General features: G+C 31.7%; 1 protein-coding gene and 1 long non-coding RNA gene across 2 annotated transcripts; both read left to right on the forward strand.

The window, feature by feature from the left end:
- The first annotated feature begins 805 nt into the window (after positions 1-805).
- LOC111695121 (uncharacterized) lies at positions 806-14,077 on the forward strand. The gene is made up of 6 exons (XM_023464323.1): positions 806-1,035; positions 8,399-8,464; positions 8,529-8,567; positions 9,019-9,067; positions 10,117-10,147; positions 14,012-14,077. Exons 1-6 carry the CDS (start codon positions 903-905, stop codon positions 14,075-14,077), a joined length of 384 nt encoding a protein of 127 aa, XP_023320091.1. The 5' UTR covers positions 806-902.
- A 438-nt stretch (positions 14,078-14,515) lies between these two features.
- LOC111695139 (uncharacterized) lies at positions 14,516-18,789 on the forward strand. The gene is made up of 3 exons (XR_002763793.1): positions 14,516-14,666; positions 17,288-17,368; positions 18,704-18,789. It is a non-coding gene; the product is annotated as an uncharacterized LOC111695139 (long non-coding RNA).
- Positions 18,790-21,054: the final 2,265 nt, after the last annotated feature.

Genomic DNA, 21,054 nt, shown 5'->3' on the forward strand with positions numbered 1-21,054 from the left:
ACATGGGTGAACCCTGATTGGATCAGGCGCTAATGGACTCGGCATACTAGAGTGGCCAACGGGTTGCTAAAATGTAGGGATAAGAAAAGCTGAGTTTGCGACAAAGACTCGATTCTTTCTAATATTTATAGTTTTAATTTTCATGAAGTGCAAACATTTGTATCATTAACTATAAAATATTTTGTATAAATTATAATCATTGATATGTATTTGTAACATATATGTTATACATATTCTTTTATTATGCCTTAATTACAAATGTTGGTGAGTCTGAATTGCAGAGATTATTACACAATACATAATATAAATAATATTGATATGCAAAGACTTCTGATATTGATATGAATACAATACATACATAAATTGCTAGAGTATTAAAGGGACAGGAGACGTAATTTCAAGTGATCTTCCATTACAAAAAAAGGAATGACTGATTCACAAACCTTTCTCTGATGATTACGAATACGATTTGAGCTGAAAAATTAAATAATTCTAATTAAAGTGACTTGCGAATTTTACCTCAGAGAGAATGAAGGACATTTTCACTTTTCATTGTTACTAAGATATGAGGTTTAAAGGGTACCATTGTGAATCATACAGTGATAACTGGAAAACAATGGAATAGAAAGACGACATTATAGCATTAATTAAGTGTTTTGATGTTGTTACAAAGCAAATATTTTTACTAGTAACTCAGCAAAGCACCATTTAAGTGAAATGGGTCGATTTACACTGTACAGTTGCTATGTCTAATGTTCATTGAACTTGTTTAAGTCCTAACTTGAGTTTAAAAGTCGTCTTCCTATTTCAGAGTGTTCTGGTTATCACTTTTTTAATGTAGGACCATTTGAAATTACGCTGTATTAATTAATTAATCTGAACAAATATCTTAGAGATTCGAGATGGTGGGTCGCGAGGTTCGAACAGCTGAGATAGAACCTTTTGCTCCAGAACGAGATGATACTCCTGGAATGTTGGAGAAGAATAAGATGAAGCTGGCTCTGATTGGGGTCTGGATAGTTCTTGTGCTTCCAGGTAATGTTTTTAGTCGTTTTGGACCGGTTTGTTTTATTTATTATATTTTCAGAAAATCCAAAATTTAGTTAAAGTTTGCTTTTATTAAATTTTGCTAAATCTTTAACCTAAAAGAAAGATGCCATAAACGATCGTTCCAACACCTTCGTTTATGGATCGTTTTGGGATCGTCTTTGGATCGTCTTTTGCATATACTTTCTGTCATAGATCAACATTAGCGTAAAAAAACAAATGTTTGAAAGAAAAAAATGTTTGGAATGAAAATTTAGAAAAGATTTTCTTTTCTTAAACTTTCTTTCAATTGGTTGGCCCTTTATTAACGAATGAGAATTCACGGTGGACTAAGCGAGTGGGGTCGGTCAAATAGGCAAAAAGTCTGAACGCGCCATGGGAGTTGTGATATAGTTAACCCTCTGACGGGACTATACCAAGAAAATTGACCCCTGTCATACAGAGCGTCCCATATCATATTAGATTATCTCTAATCTTTAACGACAAAATAAACCCTTAATACTCGAAGAACTTATCATTTTCCGCAAGAAAATTCTTATTTAAGCCTTATGTTATTTTTCAAATTGATTTATTCGAATTATATTTTCTTATTAGTCCCGAAAATCGCAATTTAGACCCGTTGACGGTCTAATATGATGTGGGACACCCTGTATGTTAGTCTGGTTAGGGCGACGTAATGTACAGAACCGGGCTACCATAGAATCGGGTCAGTACACGCTGCTACCTGGCAGGCGGTACAAACTAGGCAGGTTCTGTTCGAATTCAAATTTACTACGGCCCAGAGTAAATTGTAATTATAGATAAATACAAGGGTTACATTTTAAACATGATAATGAAGAAAAATCAGGAAAAAGGTAAGGGGGAGATGAGGGAGTATAAGGAAAAGAGAGGGTACTTAGCGGATGGGTTTGAACAGAGGGTAACATATGTGTTGCATAACTATCTAAATAAATCTTGGCAACTATTTTTTTAAATTTTTTTGCAGATTTAGTTTCTTTAAGCTCTAATTCAATCGAATTTCATACTTTTGGAAATAAAGCGGAGGGAAACATTCTAGAATTTAAGAGAACCCATTCAAGTTTATATGATTTTGTTCTATTTGGTTCATGGAAGGAAGTTGGAAGGTTTCCATAAAAGTATATATGCATAAAAGATAGAACACCTAGTTTATATGTATCATCAAAATTTAGAAGTTCTAATCTGAAGAATATTGGATCTGAATGATGTGCCTTAAATGAACTATTATGTATTGCTCCATTTGCCCTTTTTTGCAAAGATTTGATTTTCTGTAGTTTAGCATTTTTTACGCCCCCCCCCCCTGTTATAATTCCATACTCAAAATGTGGCCCTTCAAGTGCATTATAGTAAAAACTAGTAGACGAATGGTTTTAATCTTAAACAAACTTAAAATATTTATTTGTACAATCAGTTCCTATTCTTTCTATAATCTCATTTCCAATTTTTAATTTGCAGTTTTCAGTCTTAACTTAAAGTTTTAAATTTTAAAGTTCAATCAACTTTTTCAAATTTGATTTTGCACTTTTTATCAGACGTAAGCAGAGAAGTGTTTACAAGTAAGACACCAATAACAACTTATTTTTTTTGCAGCCATTAAAGCGGATGTTTGTAGCGAACCAAAAAATTGTTAAAAGTATTGGTTGATATTATATAATAAACCAAACCTGCAATTTAGGATACAAAGCTTTGTGAACATTTTTTCTTTGTATAGATTGTAAAACAAAAACAAAAAATGTCGTGGATTTTCAAAATTTAAAGAAAATCAAATTTTATGGGAAAATCAGAGTTTGTTGCAAAGACTCAATTTCTTTTCGAAATTTTGATCATCTATAAACCTTCCCTAGGGACATGTGATGTCAGCCCATACACAATTTTATAAAATACATTTAAAGAACCATGATTTCCTCCCACCCCCAGCTCGTCATTATTCGATTCCCCCCCCCTCCTTTTTTTAACGATGGCAATACCCGATTCACAACGGGGTACCCATGACATCTTTATCTGATTAATAATTTGGTAAATATTGTCATTTTTCTTAATTAAAAATTAACAGTTTTCAAAATTAAAAACATTGATTGTTTTATACTTGATCAGACAAAACTTTTAGGGTTACCGTTGTGAATCGGGCATTGACATCTTTGCATGGAAGGCCACTTGAAGTTATGCTTACAATACCTATAATAAATTTTTTTGTTCTTTTAAAAAAATATTTTTAAGAATAGTGCTGTTTAAAAATACTAAATTAATTTTTTTTATTAGTAAATCTGTATTTTTTTTCGAAAAAAAAACACTTAGACTTATAAGAAGAAGAACTTTTACAAAGCTAAATGGATTACATAAAAAATGCACAACACAACTTGAAGAGAGAAAATCTCCAGGTTCAACAAATGAACTAAATATTAATTGATTGAAATAGTTCTTGCTAATACTATTGTTTCTGAACTAGTTTAAGGGTACTACACCATTTATAGTGTGGTTAGATTTACAGGGAGTAAGGAATAGAAGGGAGATGTAACTGACCCCGTTCGCCCTACCATATGACTATACATGCTTTGCAGACGGTACTTCATTTGTATAAGAAATATTTGTCTGACGTACAATTACCGCGTATACAATAACCTTTTGTGAATATTTCATATACAAATGAAGTACCCGTCTGCAAAGCATGTGTAATCTTATGGTAGGGGGAACCGCGTCAGTTATATCTCCCTTCTATTCCTTACTCCCTGGAGATTCACAACGGTACCATTAATGATCAAAAACAAATAAGATATGCATGTTTAAACTTTAAAAAATCATTATTTTTATTTGTGCGTTGTTGAATTATTTTGTAATTTTAATTCGAAGATTCTATTTGTGCAATTTTTTAGAAGGTTTAATTCAAGGATTTAATGCAATGAAAGTTATTTCAGAGGTGTACGCATCTTTTGTACTGCAGTGTACTCTCACTGGGCGGTAATGTAAACACAAGACGGATGTCGAAGCCTGACATGGGATCCATCTTTCACATAAATAATCAATGAAATATTCTGGTCATAGAAAATTATTATGTGAATTATCAAAATTATCAAAATTTAATGCTTTTAACCTCCTCGGATACAAATTCCGCCCAGAGAAAACTGGTTTCAATATGTACGCAGAGTATACGCAACTGCAATTAACTTTCCTTGCATTATACATTCTTGGTTTAAATGAACCATGAAAACTTGCATCAAACTTTAAACATGCATTTTTTCTCTCACTTTTCTCTTTGATTTTTAAGAATAATCCAGCATCCACGAAGAATATATTAAAATCTAGAAATGAGAGACGAATTTGCTCCAGGTTATTTCCTTGTTGTTTTTGGTCTGATATCTAGATAGGAATACTAAATGAGAATTTGTTAATTATCTCAATATTGTATTCACTATTCATCAACCAAAACTCAATCAAGGAAAGAAATGAATCCCCCCCCCTATGGAAGACCGATGTATGTTGTACACTTATTTCATTCTTTGCTAAATCAAATTCGCCTTTTAAGAACTTTGTTCCAGCCAAAAAACACTAAATTTAACCTTTAGCCTATCATGCCTCCAAGCATTGTTTTCATCGTTCTTAAAGTTTCATCCTTTGTGGGTAACACGTATACCTTTATATTATACAGAGCGTACCATATCATATTAGATTATCTCCAATCTTTAACACTTAAATACGCACATAATACTCGAAAAATCTAGCATTTTAAGCAAAAAAAATTCATTAGCCTTAAATTTTTCAAAATGATTCATTCTTCTTAAATTTTCGGATTTGTCCCCTAAATCGTAATTTAGACCCATTGACGCGGTATAATTTGATGACACCCTGTATGTGAACATGAATACCTTCATATTATAGTATTTATTTTACAAACACAATACAAAATAATAATGTAAGATGGTTCAGCTTAAAACAAAACAAAAAAGAAAGTTTAATATGAGCCAATTGAAAATATGATGTTTGATAATTTTGTTTTGATCGTATTTGATGAAACAATGTATACATATAGAAATCTCAACTAGATATACATTCATGTAGCATTTAGTATTTGATACTTAGTAATTATGCTCAAATAATCAGAACATTTTCAGGAATGTATTCATATTTATATTGTGTAAAGCTGGCCAAGTGCCTGAGCCAAATTGGCTGAAATTTTATTGGGAAACCCACTGGTAACATAGGCTAAAAAATCGAATTTAAAAATGTGTGTTTTAAAATTCCACGGACAACGCCGGACACTTCAGCTAGTGCAGTAATCTAACCGAAGAGAAAGTGTTGCATTTGTTACTATCAGAATGTTTTGGATATAGTTTCAGTAGAAGTAAATATTTCCATTTACTGATAGCGCTGATTGAAGGATTCATAACTCTAATTGGATAATGATATAGATAGAAAGATAGATGTTACCGCCATACTATTTCTATTGGTTCAGAATAGACATTACTGACATAGACTGAACCCGGATTGGCTTAGGCGCACCTCTGCCTCTTTAGTAAAAGTAAATTCAACCTATTTGAAACATAAAGTCGGACCGCGCCAAACTTGTTTCACCGGCTATTCCTGTCCATATTGAGTCAAGTACAGTACAAACGGGGACCGGAAAGGTTGGACCGGCTCGGAAATTCAAATGTACTACCGCTGCCCGTGATTAGGCGCTAATGAACTTGGCATACAGGAGTGGATATGCTGGATTTGATTTTAAAACAGACATTTTGGAATGAGATCCTTGGAAAAGCTGAAAGGGACCGGAGACGTAAATTATAAATTATAAAATTTCGTGTTCGATACACATCGGTACCCTTGAATACTTTGTTGATTAGGTATGCCAAATATATCAATCATTTTTTCCTTGCAAACTTTTTATTTTCAATTGTAGCGTCTCTATAAAAGTGACTCGAGCATTTCTGCTTCGGAAGCAAGCAAGAATATGTTGGAATTAAACACTTTCAGGATAGAAAAAACAACAATTTTATCACATGGATTGATAGATAATGATTTAATGAGTGTGAATCAGGCGTCCACCGTTTTAAATAGAGGGTCACTTGAAATTATGTCCACAGCTCCGATATGAAATCAGCTTATACACATTTATCTTTACACAATTCATATTAATCTAAACCATATTCTTATTTCCATTGAATGCTGCGCGCATATTAAATCATTAATCTATCAATATATATAATAAAACAAGACATTCGTACATATGTTCCCTCTGGCCGGCCAAACGGCTGGACCGAATGGGCTGAATTTTTTTGTGGACACTTATGGGTAGCCTGGGAGTGACATAGGTTAAAAAAAAATCAAATTTGTTTTTCTTCAAAATATTTTTTTTTTCACGGGCAACGCCGGTGTAGCGTTAAATCCAGACCGGGCGTTATATTTGGTCCGGGTGAGTGTTACATGTGAAATCCATGTACAAAATTGATAGGAGGAACCAAATATAACGCCCGGGCCTTATTTAACGTGACACCGGGCCTTTCAGCTAGTTTAAATAAAAATAAAACACACAATGGAATATTTTCCTCCAAGCAATTCAATAATGAAACCTTAGATTTAACTTAATACGAACTAAAAAAGTCTAGCATTGGGATGAAATTGAACAAAATTTAAAACTTGAATTTGAACAGAAAATTCATGCATTTTCATAAAAATAACCTAAACAATTTGAATAAAATGGAATTCCAGAATGCGACTAAATCTTAAAATCGGTTTATCCGAAAATAACTGGAAAGGAGATGAGTCTTTGCCTCAAACTCTGATGTTCTAATCCTTATATCTTTGCAATCCGATGTATAGACCTTAGATATCTCAAGCTATGCATTATGTTACATAAAGAAATCTAAGTTTAAAATATCAGGTTTGTAGTAAATGCCCTACTCAAGCAAAGACTTTTAAATCGGTACCTATTCAGGTATAGCCTTCCGTATCCTTAGATATATGTCTTACAAGATACAACTTCATCAGGAACTATTCCGTTCAATAATACTTTAGTCAATATCAAACCGGATACGACTCTTATCAGTATTCTCAGGTATCTGTCTTACAAGATACAACTGCATCAGGAACTATTCTGTTCAATAATACTTTTGTCAATATCAAACCGGATACAACTCTATCAGTATTCTCAGGTATCTGACTTACAAGATACAACCCAATCACAAACTATTACGTTCAATAATACTTTAGTCAATATCAAACGGAATATGACTCTATCAGTATTTCCTTGCCTATATCTATCTTTCAAGACTCAAAACTCAGGTCCCTCTCGTTTTTACACGAGGTATATAATTACTCGAACACCAAAAACAAAGCGGAGTATTATTCCGACTAACGTATATTTTGAGTTCTATGGTACAGGTTACATTAATGAACGCAATTACAAGTTTTACGTTATAGTTATTGATAAGCTTAGTTAGGCTTAATCCCAATACAGGTTTGATGTAGTTATCTACAGTCATGTACAACCATGGAATTAAAGTTTAAAAAAAGATAAATATCCATTTTCTTGATACATGTATGAACATGCTGTCTTAACTCTGGAATAGGAAAAGGAATTTTAGGCTAAAGTTATGATTTTTAATATTCCAATGAACATATGCAGTGTGCATAGACCATTTTACTGTTTAATTGTCTTTAAGTTACAAATATAACTATATGCTTTGTAACAACATTCAATGCACTATGAAAATTGCTTTAATGTCGTCTTTCTATTACACTATTTTCTCACTGTACAATATACAAGTAGTAAGTACATATTTATTCAAATTAAAAATACTCGGTTTGGAAGTTGAAGGGTCTATTTGTGCTCAAGTAGAGTGGTATATACGATTCTCAACAAAACCCTGTAAAACTTTGTCAGCTCAAAATAAAATAAATACAAAATCATATTTGTATTTTATGATAGTGTTGCAAGTTGTTTAGTAAAATTCAAAACTGGTTTACACTTCAAAGTGCTGGGGGGGGGGGCGCTTGCCGCCACCCCCCCCCCCGTGGCAGAGACAAAGGCGAAAAAAAGTCGTTTTAAGTTCAATGTATATAAAACAAACAACAAATATTATGAAATATTAACTGTATACGAATACGTCAAAAAAAAATCGAGGGCTTTAGGTTGTAATATCTAAGTGATTTGTTTGAACTTAAATTGATTATTTTACTATACGAGTCGTATATTGCAACTTTCTGAATTCGAAGGCGATTATTTTTCGCCGTGAGCCTATACCCCCTTTCATTTTTAGCGAGCACTCCCTTTAAAATTACGCTTACAGTTCCTTTAAAGGCCGAGTTTGAATTTGAAAAATTCTGATTTATTATATTCTAGGATTGGTGGTTACTTTCTACCTGTACTCTGTGGAAAATATGAGCTGTTCCAACTGCACTGATGGAGGTATAGAGAATTCTGATATTTTATTTCATTAAACATATTTTTATTTTGTTTTTATTCAATTTAGAATATAACAGAGACTCGAGATTCGAAGAAAATACTCCAGGAATAATATAATTTAAATATCTTAGTGGTTTTTAAATCGATTTTTAATTTTTCTTATTTCGCTATAAAATATTTTTTTGCGAGTTAACTTCTTACTGTCTATTTCTAATTTAAATAGGCATTTGAAGGTGCTTCGCGCCTGCATTTCCTAATAACAATTTTAGCCTTTTGCTTTGAAATTTTTCATCATGCATCGTTCTCAAATTTTCTCAGATTTTTCACTTTAAATTGGTGCATTTTCAAAAGTACTAAATGCTTCCCTGGAGTCATGTGTAATGTCCCCCAAAAATTTGGGAGAGATGGTTTCTTCCTTTCTGACGTTTATTGGATACAGACAGACAAACAAAATATATATATATATATATATATATATATATATATATATATATATATATATATATATATATATATATATATGTATATGTTTTTGATTATTATATTTGTTGGTTCAGCACCCATGACAGTGGAAGGAAACTGTTTTGATCTGATTGAAGAATCAAGGAAGGATTTAAACCAGAAACATAATTCTCTCGATAACATAAATATTTTAAATTCAAGTATTCTCCAAGCAAAGATGGCAATGCCTGATTTACAATAGTATCCTTGAAAGCTTTGTCTGACCACTGTGATTAAAAGGTCTCAAGCTCTCAATCAAAAATCAATGAGAATTTTGCCAATTACTTCTTAAAACCAATTAGCTAACAGAAAATGCTTTATAATGCTAAAATGTACATGTAAATGGTTACAAATAAGCATTAGTGAGTTAGAGCGGTAAAATCAGAGCCCAAGGGGTTTAATGACATAGTTTTAAATCTGGTTTTACTATCTTTGCATGCAGGGTCACTTGAATTTACACTTACAATCTCTTTCAGGAATTAAATACTTGCCTCAAACACTAATTATCTAAATCCTATACATTTACCCGTGCTTAGGATCCGGATCTGGATCCGCAAGATTTTGGCTTCCTGGATCCGGATCCCGATCCAAAGGGTAAAATATCAACCAAAAACTTCAAAAAAAACTTTTTTACTCCTACAACCCCAATCTGAACTTTTGAAGAAAAAAGAGATTATAAAAATTTCCTCATTTCTGAATGGTTCATCAAGGATAAAATAAGCGGAAAAAAATAAAACAAAAAATTTGAAACTTATTTTTTGTTAAAAAAAATCAGTAAATTCCTTAAGAAATGACCTGAATCCGGATCCGGATTTGGATACGGATCCATTTTTTTCCCGCGCGGATCCAGGATCCGGATCCGCATCAAAATTAAATGGATCCTAAGCATTGAATAATTTGCAACAAATTGATCTAACAGGGACTAGATTTAATGAATACCGAAAAATAGTTGAATCGCATAACTCGGGTTCAAATCTTGTGCGCTGCGGGTCAAATTGACGAGAAATCCATTTGTAAAATTAAATATGGTTTCAGAATTCATATTTTTGCATACTAATGTTTTATAATGTCAGGTTGCTAAACAAATTAAAGTTTGATGCGAGTAAATTAAAATATTTTTGACTGGACTTTCTGAGTTTCCATTCTGTTTCTAGATACCCGGACCAATGCAAGTTCTTTATAGAGGTAGGTTTCATTATACAAACAGGGTTCTAACTTAACCTTGCTCCCACTCTCATTTTGATACCATCATCCTAACTGTAAGACATTTAAGTAATAAAAAAATTAAAAACTTTTTAAATAACATTTAGTAATGTCACCTTAGACTAAAATAAATTGAATGTAAGATTGATATTTTATGTGTCCAATCGAAAACTCTTTATATTGAAAATTATATTATATTAAAAACCAAATAGATTATCAAGAACAACTGCAGGTGGCAACAGAGAAATGGACCAATTATACACGACGTCACAAGTATCAAATATAACAAGGAAAACATTTTTTTCTCCCATTAGTTGACATATTTACAAGATTAATAAAAAAGTTTTAAAACTGAAAATAAGGAACACATAAAATTGCACTTATTTTACGGTAAGATAAACACTTTATTCTAAAATTATCACTATTATTGACAATTTTGTCGGGAACAAAACTGAATTGACACTTGGGACGTCAGAATACAACTGTACTGAGAGTGTACAAATTCTACGTTGCCATCTATTGTATACTTGACAATCTGTTTGTGAAAAACAAACATATTTTGAATTTAAAATGTATATACTGATTATATAATTGATGGCTTGAACCTTTTATATTTCAAACTTAGACGTTTTCATCTAATATATCTCATAGTTTGAAATATCATATGTACCACACATATATATGAGAAAGAGATTTAGAAAACCAGAGATTGTCATTTCCTTTGAATTAGTGCGTAATTTCAAAACTCTACCAGGTCACAAAGTTGGACCAGTAATATCGCATAATTTTAACCTTCTTCTTCTGTCTAGTTTGCCGTGGTGGAGAAATACATATTAGTTAATAATTTTTAAACATAAAATAGAATAATAAATTGTTTGAGCAAAACATATTTTTAACATAAGTTGATCTAAGTACGATGTTGATTAATTTTGTAAAAGATTATAGAAAACATTGAAAACTGTGGAATAGATGATTATAAATAGTCCAATGAACATGACAACTGTGGAATAGATGATTATAAATATTAATATTATAAAGATTTATTCACACACAAAGATATAAATACATATATAAATGGTGTAGTTTAAATTTGTTTGAATAAATTTTTTTTTGAAAATACAGGTTTCCAAAAGAAAAGAGAAAAAATATGCAAAATTATGCACAAATAGAAAACATTGATTTTTAATCACAATAGTCCAATGAACATGAAAACTGTAGAATAGATGATTATAAATAGTCCAATGATCATGAAAACTGTGGAATAGATGATTATAAATAGTCCAATGAACATGAAAACTGTGAAATAGATGATTATAAATAGTCCAATGAACATGAAAACTGTAGAATAGATGATTATAAATAGTCCAATGAACATTAAAACTGTAGAATAGATGATTATAAATAGTCCAATGAACATGAAAACCGTGGAATAGATGATTAAAAAGAGTCCAATGAACATGAAAACTGTGGAATAGATGATTATAAATAGTCCAATGAACATGAAAACTGTGGAATAGATAATTATAAATAGTCCAATAAACATGAAAACTTTGAAATAGATGATTATAAATAGTACAATGAACATGAAAACTGTGGAATAGATGATTATTAATAGTCCAATGAACATGAAAACTGTGGAATAGATGATTAATAATAGTTCAATGAACATGAAAACTGTGGAATAGATGATTATTAATAGTCCAATGAACATAAAAACTGTGGAATAGATGATTAATAATAGTCCAATGAACATGAAAACTGTGGAATAGATGATTATTAATAGTCCAATGAACACGAAAACTGTGGAATAGATTATTACAAATAGTCACAGACCCCTCATCTTTAATCAGTTGATCTTCAACCTACTGGTAAAATAATCACCAAACAAAATAAGATTGCTTAAACCTTGCATTCTTGTTCCACCACTGTTCTGGGTCCTAATGTACATTTGGAGAATTAAGCTTAATATTGCATGTAATTACTACATATTCCTTGATAGAGGATACATTAATTAGTAAATTCACCAGACACTGGGGAGTGGATTTTTTGTTTGTAATTACATTAACTATAGTAAAATTAACCTTAAATATATAATTATATAAATTAGGAAATAATTAGGTAAAAACAGGAAGAGATACACAGAATTGGGAGCTGTACTTTTTAAAACTTGTTTTTGCATACATCCTTACGTAGACAGATCTAAAAGCCGTCTTTTTAACCTTTATGCATATAAATATTAACAAATATTGCTTTTAAAATCAGTATTATAGATCCAAATATAAATAAAAACATTCCTTTTAAAACCAGTATTATAGATCCAAATAAAAATAAAACAGTCATTTTAAAACCAGATTATAGATCCAAATATAAATAAGTACAGTCATTTTAAAACCAGTATTATAGATCCAAATATAAATAAAACAGTAATTCTAAAACTAGCATTATATATCTCTGCAAATATAAATAAGTACAGTCCTTTTAAAATCAGTATTATAGATAAAATATAAATAATAACAGTCATTCTAAAACCAGTATTATAGATCCAAATATAAATAAAACAGTCATTCTAAAACTAGCATTATATATCTCTGCAAATATAAATAAGTACAGTCCTTTTAAAACCAGTATTATAGATACAAATATAAATAAAACAGTCATTCTAAAACTAGCATTATATATCTCTGCAAATATAAATAAGTACGTACAGTCCTTTTAAAATCAGTGTTATATTTAAGTGCGTTGTATACAAAACGAATAAAAAATATTATAAAATATTAACTATATACTAATGCGTCGAAAAATAATCGTTTACTTTAGGTTGTATAGTTGAAATTGTAGATCACCACCCTGTATATCCTTGAAATTGTAGATCACCACCCTGTATTTCCTTGAAATTGTAGATCACCACCCTGTATTTCCATGAAATTGTATATCACCACCCTGTAGATAACAAAGTTTTTGTCTTCTACTTGTTTCATCAATGGTAGACTCAATTAAGCTGTGAACTACTCACATGTAATCGAAAATTCTGTTGTCACGAAACATCTCAATATAGTTTGGAGATATCTAGACACAGACAAATTATGCTCTGAGAAAGCTCTTTTTTTTGGAACGTACACGGCACACGCGTACAATTTTACTCTAAACTCAAGTTTAAGTACAGGGTGTCCCAAGAAACATGACAGTTGTTGAATAGTTTTGAATGTCTACTTCCATATATTATAATAGATATTAAAGACTTTTTCATGTCATTTCGTTAAAAACATCTTTTTCTCAAATATATTTTACTTTGAACTTTATTATGGAAGAAGGCATTTTAAACTATTCACCAACTGTCATGTTTCGTGGGACACCCTGTACAATGTGTGCTTAAAATTGTACATCACTAGTCAATAACTAGCTTAAAGAGTAAAGAAAACATACAAGTTTCCCTTTAGGTATATATATATATATATGCACTGTTCTCTAGATTCTTATCTTAACTCATACAAAAGTATTTTTTTCAACAAAAATATTAATGCCTACAATATTTCTTTGATTAGTTCACGCGTGTAAGCATGAGTACAGTATGTACTACTGATTGTACTCCAGGGTGTAAGCCTGAGTACAGTCTGTACTAATAATTTCTCTAAGGCGAAAGCTTGTGTACAGTATGTACTACTGATTGTACTCCAGGGTGTAAGCCTGAGTACAGTCTGTACTAATGATTGCTCTCTAAGGTGTAAGCTTGTGTACAGTATGTACTAATAATTGTACTCTAGGGTGTAAGGTGAGTACAGAATGTACTAATAATTGTTCTCTAGGGTGTGAGCTTAAGTACCGTATGTACTAATAATTGTACTCTAGGGTGTGAGCTTGAGTACAGTATGTATCCTGGGTAATTATAAATNATCTGTAAAATTACTCTCATAAAGTTAGAGAAAAAGAAAATATGATTAAATATTCTGTATCTTAGAAATGAAATTCTTTCTCTTAGATATTCTGTATCTTAGATATTCTGTATCTTAGAAATGAAATTCTTTCTCTTAGATACTCTGTATCTTAAATATTCTGTATCTTAGATATTCTGTATCTTAGATATTCTGTATCTTAGCTATTCTATATCTTAGATTTTCTGTATCTTAGATATTCTGTATCTTATATATTCTGTATCTTATATATATTCTGTATCTTAGATATTTTGTATCTTAGATATTCTGTATCTTAAATATTTGGTGGCCAATATCATAGTAAATGCAATCAGGATCAATAACAGGAATGTGTTTTTATATTTTCAAGGTGTGGGGCTAGGTCCCCATTGGCCCTCTCCTGAGTGCAGTGTACCTGTAGTATATGTAATAATGTATCCTAGTCTGGTTCGACCTTCTCCAAGCTTCTCTCCGGGCTGTCTCTACTGGACGGATTACTCCTGCTCACCCTGCTGGTGGATAATGGTCTACCAGCTGTCTGGGGGGAACCTGAATGGTATATTCTCCTCGTCCCGACTATCTACCCTATCAAGGTTAATTCTTTTTCTTTTTCTCAAACTTAAATTTTGTAGCATCAATTTTAACTAGGAACGTTCAATGTTCCATGTTACGATGCTAACAATAATCTTCTTCAATATGAAAAAATGAAAAAAATGTATCTGTAAATTTCTGGATTTTGACCTTATCAAATTGTAATTGTATGTACACGATAATATCGCAAAAAAAATAATTTTATACATAATAACAAATTTTGTTAACCTGTAATAACCTCGATACATGAATAAATATCTAGATCTTAATAAAAAGGTTAATTCTAATAGATGTGTTGAGGTTCTGATTTCAAGTGAACATCCTTTAATAAAGTAGAATTAACAAGGGTACCAAAGCGTGGACTGATTAATTATTGGAAGAGCTATATGGAGGATTACAATATTGTTTTGTATTTCTAGTTTCTAACCGAATATATTTGCGTCTCTCAAACTTTAAAATCAAAATTAAAAGAGCTACTTCGTCTATAGTTGATCGTGGATAGAAGGGTTCCAAACTTGCATTTTTAACTAGAAAAAATTGTTCATTTCTGTTCAGGGTTTCCGGTTAAAAGAGAAATTAATAGTTTCACAATTAATCACTCTACGAACTTTAAAACCTATTTTGCAAAAAAAAAAATTAAAACTTGATAAAGGAGTTCACCAAATATTTTATTTATTCACCAAATTCAAATATTTTAATCTTTATATCTTTGCAACCTGATGGTGTAAACCTTTGATATTTCAAACTTAAATTATTTGATCTAAGAGAATTCATGAAATATCCCAGGTCTACGGCATTGGTTTGCAAAGATAAAGGAAATAAAAAACCAGATTTTGTGTATTTCTCCTGCAAAGAGAATTCATCTGAACCTAAAGAAAAAAGGTTGACAGTATTTTCCCCAACCTTTTGATTAAAAGATTTCAACTTCAAATTTTCCCGGGGGGGGGGGGTTGTACCATCTCCTTTCTGTAATATTAAGGTATTTAAATAAAAAGCTTGTCTCTACCATCTGTATTACTCCAAATAAACTTGAATCTCAGATAAATCAAAAATTTAATATTTTCTGTATACAAAGAAAAATGTATTATCTCTCCGGTCCTGTCAAATTTCTAAAACTTTTAATATTTATGAAGAAGAATGGTGATATTGCATATATTTATATACAGGGTGAGTCAAAATGCGGCGTCTCATGCTAAATTGTACCTTTTTTGTGCAACTCTTGTATGGTATTTTTTCAATATTTTTTGATTATTTTTATTTGTTTGGTACTCCAATGGTCAAACAAAAATTCCGCGAAACTTTTTTTTCTCAAGGAAGTTCAGAAAAGCAAAAACGTGTATATAAATTATTTCTTTCAAATTCTAGAATTGAAAAGCATCAGGAAAAGTTCTTTTAATCATCTAGTTCCTTTCTTCTTAGTAAATTATACAGTTATAAATATACGCTGTTCAGTTGAAAACAAATTTCCTTAAAAATTAGACCAGAACTGAAAATTGCTAATTTTCTTATAACAATTTTGTGAATTGTCTGTGATTTTGCTATTTAATATATACAAAATTTTAGAATTTGATAGAAATATTATGTATATATACACATTTTTGCTTTTCTTTACCTTAGATATTGAGAGAGAAAAGGTTGCGCTGATTTTTTTGGGTCATTGGAGTACCAAAAAGAAATTCCAAAAAATATTGAAAAATAACATACAGGAGAGTTGAACAAAATATTACAATTTTGCACCAGACGCCGCTCCACACTTTTTTTACTCACCCTGTATATATATCACTCATTCAAAGGTTGCAAGCTTAAAATCGATGTGAATTTTGCCAATTATACTTTTACCAAATCCAAAAACAAGTGCTTTCCGGTTCTAAAATGTACATGTCTAGGGCTACAAAAGTGAGTTAATGAGGAAAAATCAAATGACAAAGACGTTGAGACATTTCAAAGTCGACCCATTCTTTAAAATTTATGCAATTTTTCATAGCAGCCTGGATTTATATGATGTCTGTATGCATTTTTGGTGTGTATGGAGAGCTAGATATTGTGTTATACCTACACAACCAAACAGTAACATTAAACAAATCTAAATTGAATTAGCTAGGAATTAGGATTCAAGCTGTCCAATTACAGAAGATTCCAAGTAGTTTGTTCAATTTTTAAATGGACCCAGAAAATCTGTGATTAAAAATGCTATATCAAAAAGTCAAAGTTTGAAATAACAAAGGTGTACACCATCAGGTTGCAAAGACAAAGGAATAAGAAAGAAAATTAGAGTTTGTGGTGAGTGTTTAGTTCAGTCCAAGGTTGTTTAGTAAGGTTGCTTACTCTCGATGCGCTCCAAATCCGTATATGACGTCACAATGTATCGGGCAAGGTAGTATTGGGTCGTGTGCTGAGGGAGACGCTGGCCGGTTTCATTTTGTAATCTAAGCAGAAAGCACATTGGAGACGACATTTTCCATACATTGGCACGCATCGAGACAAAGCAACCTTACTAAACAACCTTGGTTCAGTCGGACCCGCGACACGACTCCAATTAGCGCTTCAATACTTTTATATTACTTTTTAAGTCCTAAAAAGCCGTCTTTCAATATTTTTCTATTATAACTCTTTCTATTTCTAGGGTATGTTGATAACAGCGACAATATACTGTGTTGTTGTCATATCTGGACAGAGACAGCGAGCTATAGTTCAACCTCTCAAGGTATCTTTTTAAGGCCACTTTGTTATCCCGTCTGACTACTTTATTGTCCCTGCTGACTATTTTATTGTCCTGGGTGACTACTTTTTGTCCCTGGTGACCCCTTTATTATTCCGGCTGACTACTTTATTGTCCCTGCTGACTACTGTATTGTCCCGGGTGACTACTTTTTGTCCCTGGTGACCCCTTTATTATTCCGGCTGANAAAATACATATGCACAAAATCAAAAAACACTACTGTATTGTCCCTACTGACTACTGTATTATCCCTACTGACTACTGTACTGTCCCAGCTGACAACTGTATTGTCCCTACTGACTACTGTATTGTCCCTGCTGACAACTATATTGACCTGACTGACTACTGTATTGTCCCTACTGACTACTGTATTGTCCCTACTGACTACTGTATTGTCCCTGCTGACCACTGTATTGTCCCTACTGACTACTATATTATCCCTACTGACTACTGTATTGTCCCTACTGACTACTGTATTGTCCCTACTGACTACTATATTATCCCTACTGACTACTGTACTGTCCCAGCTGACAACTATATTATCCTGGCTGACTACTTTATTGTCCCTACTGACTGCTGTATTGTCCCTACTGACTGCTGTATTGTCCCTGCTGACAACTATATTGACCTGACTATATTGACCTGACTGACAACTATATTGACCTGACTGACTACTATATTGACCTGACTGACAACTATATTGACCTGACTGACTACTTTGGTTCGTTTCTGATATTTTTATGTCCGATCACACCGGAGAAAACTTTTGCCAAGAGTTTAGCGATTCCATTTTGAGATTGGGTTCGATTTTTTCATAATTATTTTTGATGTTTCAATCTTTTCAAATCAATAAACTCCCTCGCTACGCTTAATGCATAATTCATCTGAACCGGATCAGGACATGGCATCTGAACCGGATCAGGACATGGCATGATTCATCTGAACCGGATCAGGACATGGCATGATTTTCAAATTTACCAAATAGGGAAGAAAAATCGACTTATTTTAAAACAGGGAAGGGGCGCGTCCAACTGAATATTAAATTAAATGTCACATTAAATTTTTATGTTTTCAATCCTAACCTCTCTTATTAAACAGCTGTTTAGGAGAGAACAAAACTGTTTTGAAAATCTTGTATATGTAACCGAAAAACATTTAAACATTAAGAGGAGCTACGTGGTTGCACAGTTGACATTTTTATCCTACACTATGTCAGTGGAGGGGGGGGGGAGAAATCAACTCCAAATAAGAATATACCCCCCTTGTGACCTCAGAAACTTAAAGATTTATCAAATCAAACATTAATTGTTTTATATTTAGGCTAAGAGTGGGTTTTTAACATGTTTCATCTTCGTGATTGTTCTGAGCGTGGCGGTCAATCTACCAAAGTTTCTAGAATTTAGGGTAAACTTTCATATATAGCTAGACTCATATAAACAGTGGACATAATTTATGTTCTCTCTTTTGAATTACAAAATATTATAAGAATTTTATAAATTACTTAAAATTATTTTCTTTGACTTGACTTGTGACGATTAGTACTATAGTACATTAGTACATTAGTACATTAGTACATTAGTACATTAGTACATTAGTACATTAGTACATTAGTACATTAGCACATTAGTACATTAGTACATTAGGAAAGGAACTGAACACTTAAACTCTAATTTAATCCTTGTATCTTTGCAACCTGAGAGTGTGTACATTTTTGTTATTTAAAGTATGCATTCTGCTAGATCAAATAGCAAAAGTTTAAAATATTACGTGTTACAAAGATAAAAGGATTAAAGAATTAGAGTTTGAGTCCTGTACTCTGTTCCTTTTTTGCTTTCATATCGTTTCAAAAATAAATTAAAAACTATCAATTTATATTGGAGGAAAACGGCAAAAAACATAATTTATTTCTGATGATTTAGTCTTTTAAAAGTTTTCTGAAACGATTGACGTTTTCTATCTGTGGTAGCTATGGTTCAAAGTAAAAAGGTTGGAGTGTCCTATCTGTGCAACCTGTGGTTGAAACTAAAAACTTTGAACTGTCCTATCTATGATAGCTGTGGTTGAAACAAAAAAGGTTAAAAAACTAAATACATAATAAGAATTGTAATTGAATCTTTGTTTTCGTAGAATTAATTCTGAAGGAAATTAACTTTGTACACAGACCAATTGTAAAGTCAAAAATAAATTTTTAAACTAATTTTTAAATGGTGAAATTAATGCAGACTTAAAGGATAGCATGTTGCGTTTTAATTGAATAATTTTTTAAGAAGTATTTGACACAAACCCTTCTGCCTGAAATTTCCTTTAGAACTTTCATACTTTAGTTCACTGTTCGTATGGTTCCATTTCTGAACATTTTCAAAGAAATCTAACATTTTTTTCTGCTGGATTTATAAAACTTGTTGTTCAAGTGCCGCGGTAGGTACAAACTAAGTAGCCGAATGCTGCAATTACACGGTGTAAATTGCGCATTGTTTATTTATAAAAAAAACTTATTATATTTCGATATTTAAATAAATCACATATTTAATATTTAATAGGTTTTCTAGGAATATATTTAGTGACTACAAATGTAAATCCATTGAATCAAATTATTTTAAATAATCAAGAAGTTCTCTTGGTTCCTTTATGTGAATGTGTATCCACACCCTGGTCCGTCCTTGTTGATCCTCTGAATCCTGTTAATCCTAAGAATCCCATCAATCTCGTTAATCCCACTAATCCCATCATGATTATTAATTATGCTAACACCCCCTCCCATCCATACCTCCGTATATTAGTATGCTAGATAGCAACATCGGTTTGTATTTAAGCTTATCCCCAAAGGAATGAGACTTCAAATACGACTACATGGAATTTATTGTCTTTGCCTTAATTTATAGATTCCTGCAGCTGTAAGCTTCTTTTTTATTCCATTTTATCGTTTGGCACACCTTTTAAATTTTATTTTCAATACAGAAGACCAAAATCAACCCTAAGATAGTTATATTTAAGGAACTAGGCTTTCATGGCCTTCGCACCATCTTTCAGCTTGGAAAGTCACCATTTTACATTGCTTTTTTATTTTCGCGGATTTATTTTGTTTTGCTTTATACATTTTAAAAAATAATTAATTTTAACATTTTTTCTTGTAAAAATTTCCAATTTTCCAATTTTGACGCTCCATGGGGTCATATGAGTTGACATTAAAAAAAATTGGGCCCCGATCGGTTCAGCTGTTTTGATGTTTATTGGAAACAAACAAACAGATAGACAAGCAAAGTATATATATATATACATGTATAGATTTCTGATATTAATCCTTTTAAGAATACAAATGTATGTACAGGGTTACCGGCTCTAATTCATTAAATCCCAATTTGAAAGATGAATTTGACTTTGGTTTTTAATTAATTAAATCTTTTATGGGTTATATACTAAATGATTTGGCAAAGAAAAAAAGTTTTAGAGCTGTTGGGGGACATGAATGTAAACTAAAATATTTAAGAAGTCCTGTACAGTCGTCTTTAACGTGTAATTTTGTGTGGATATTCCTTTATGTTCTCAAAGCTAACAGTAAGCAATACAGCTCTGTGTGTCTATTCTATGTAAATCGTAATATTTCCGATTAGGAAAATTATTGGCATTATTTAGTTTTGTTTTTTCGTATGAAACTTACGCTACAGTGTGTC

The sequence above is a fragment of the Eurytemora carolleeae genome, unplaced genomic scaffold (assembly GCF_000591075.1).
Source record: "Eurytemora carolleeae unplaced genomic scaffold, Eaff_2.0 scaffold212, whole genome shotgun sequence".
NCBI classification, from domain to species: domain Eukaryota; kingdom Metazoa; phylum Arthropoda; class Copepoda; order Calanoida; family Temoridae; genus Eurytemora; species Eurytemora carolleeae.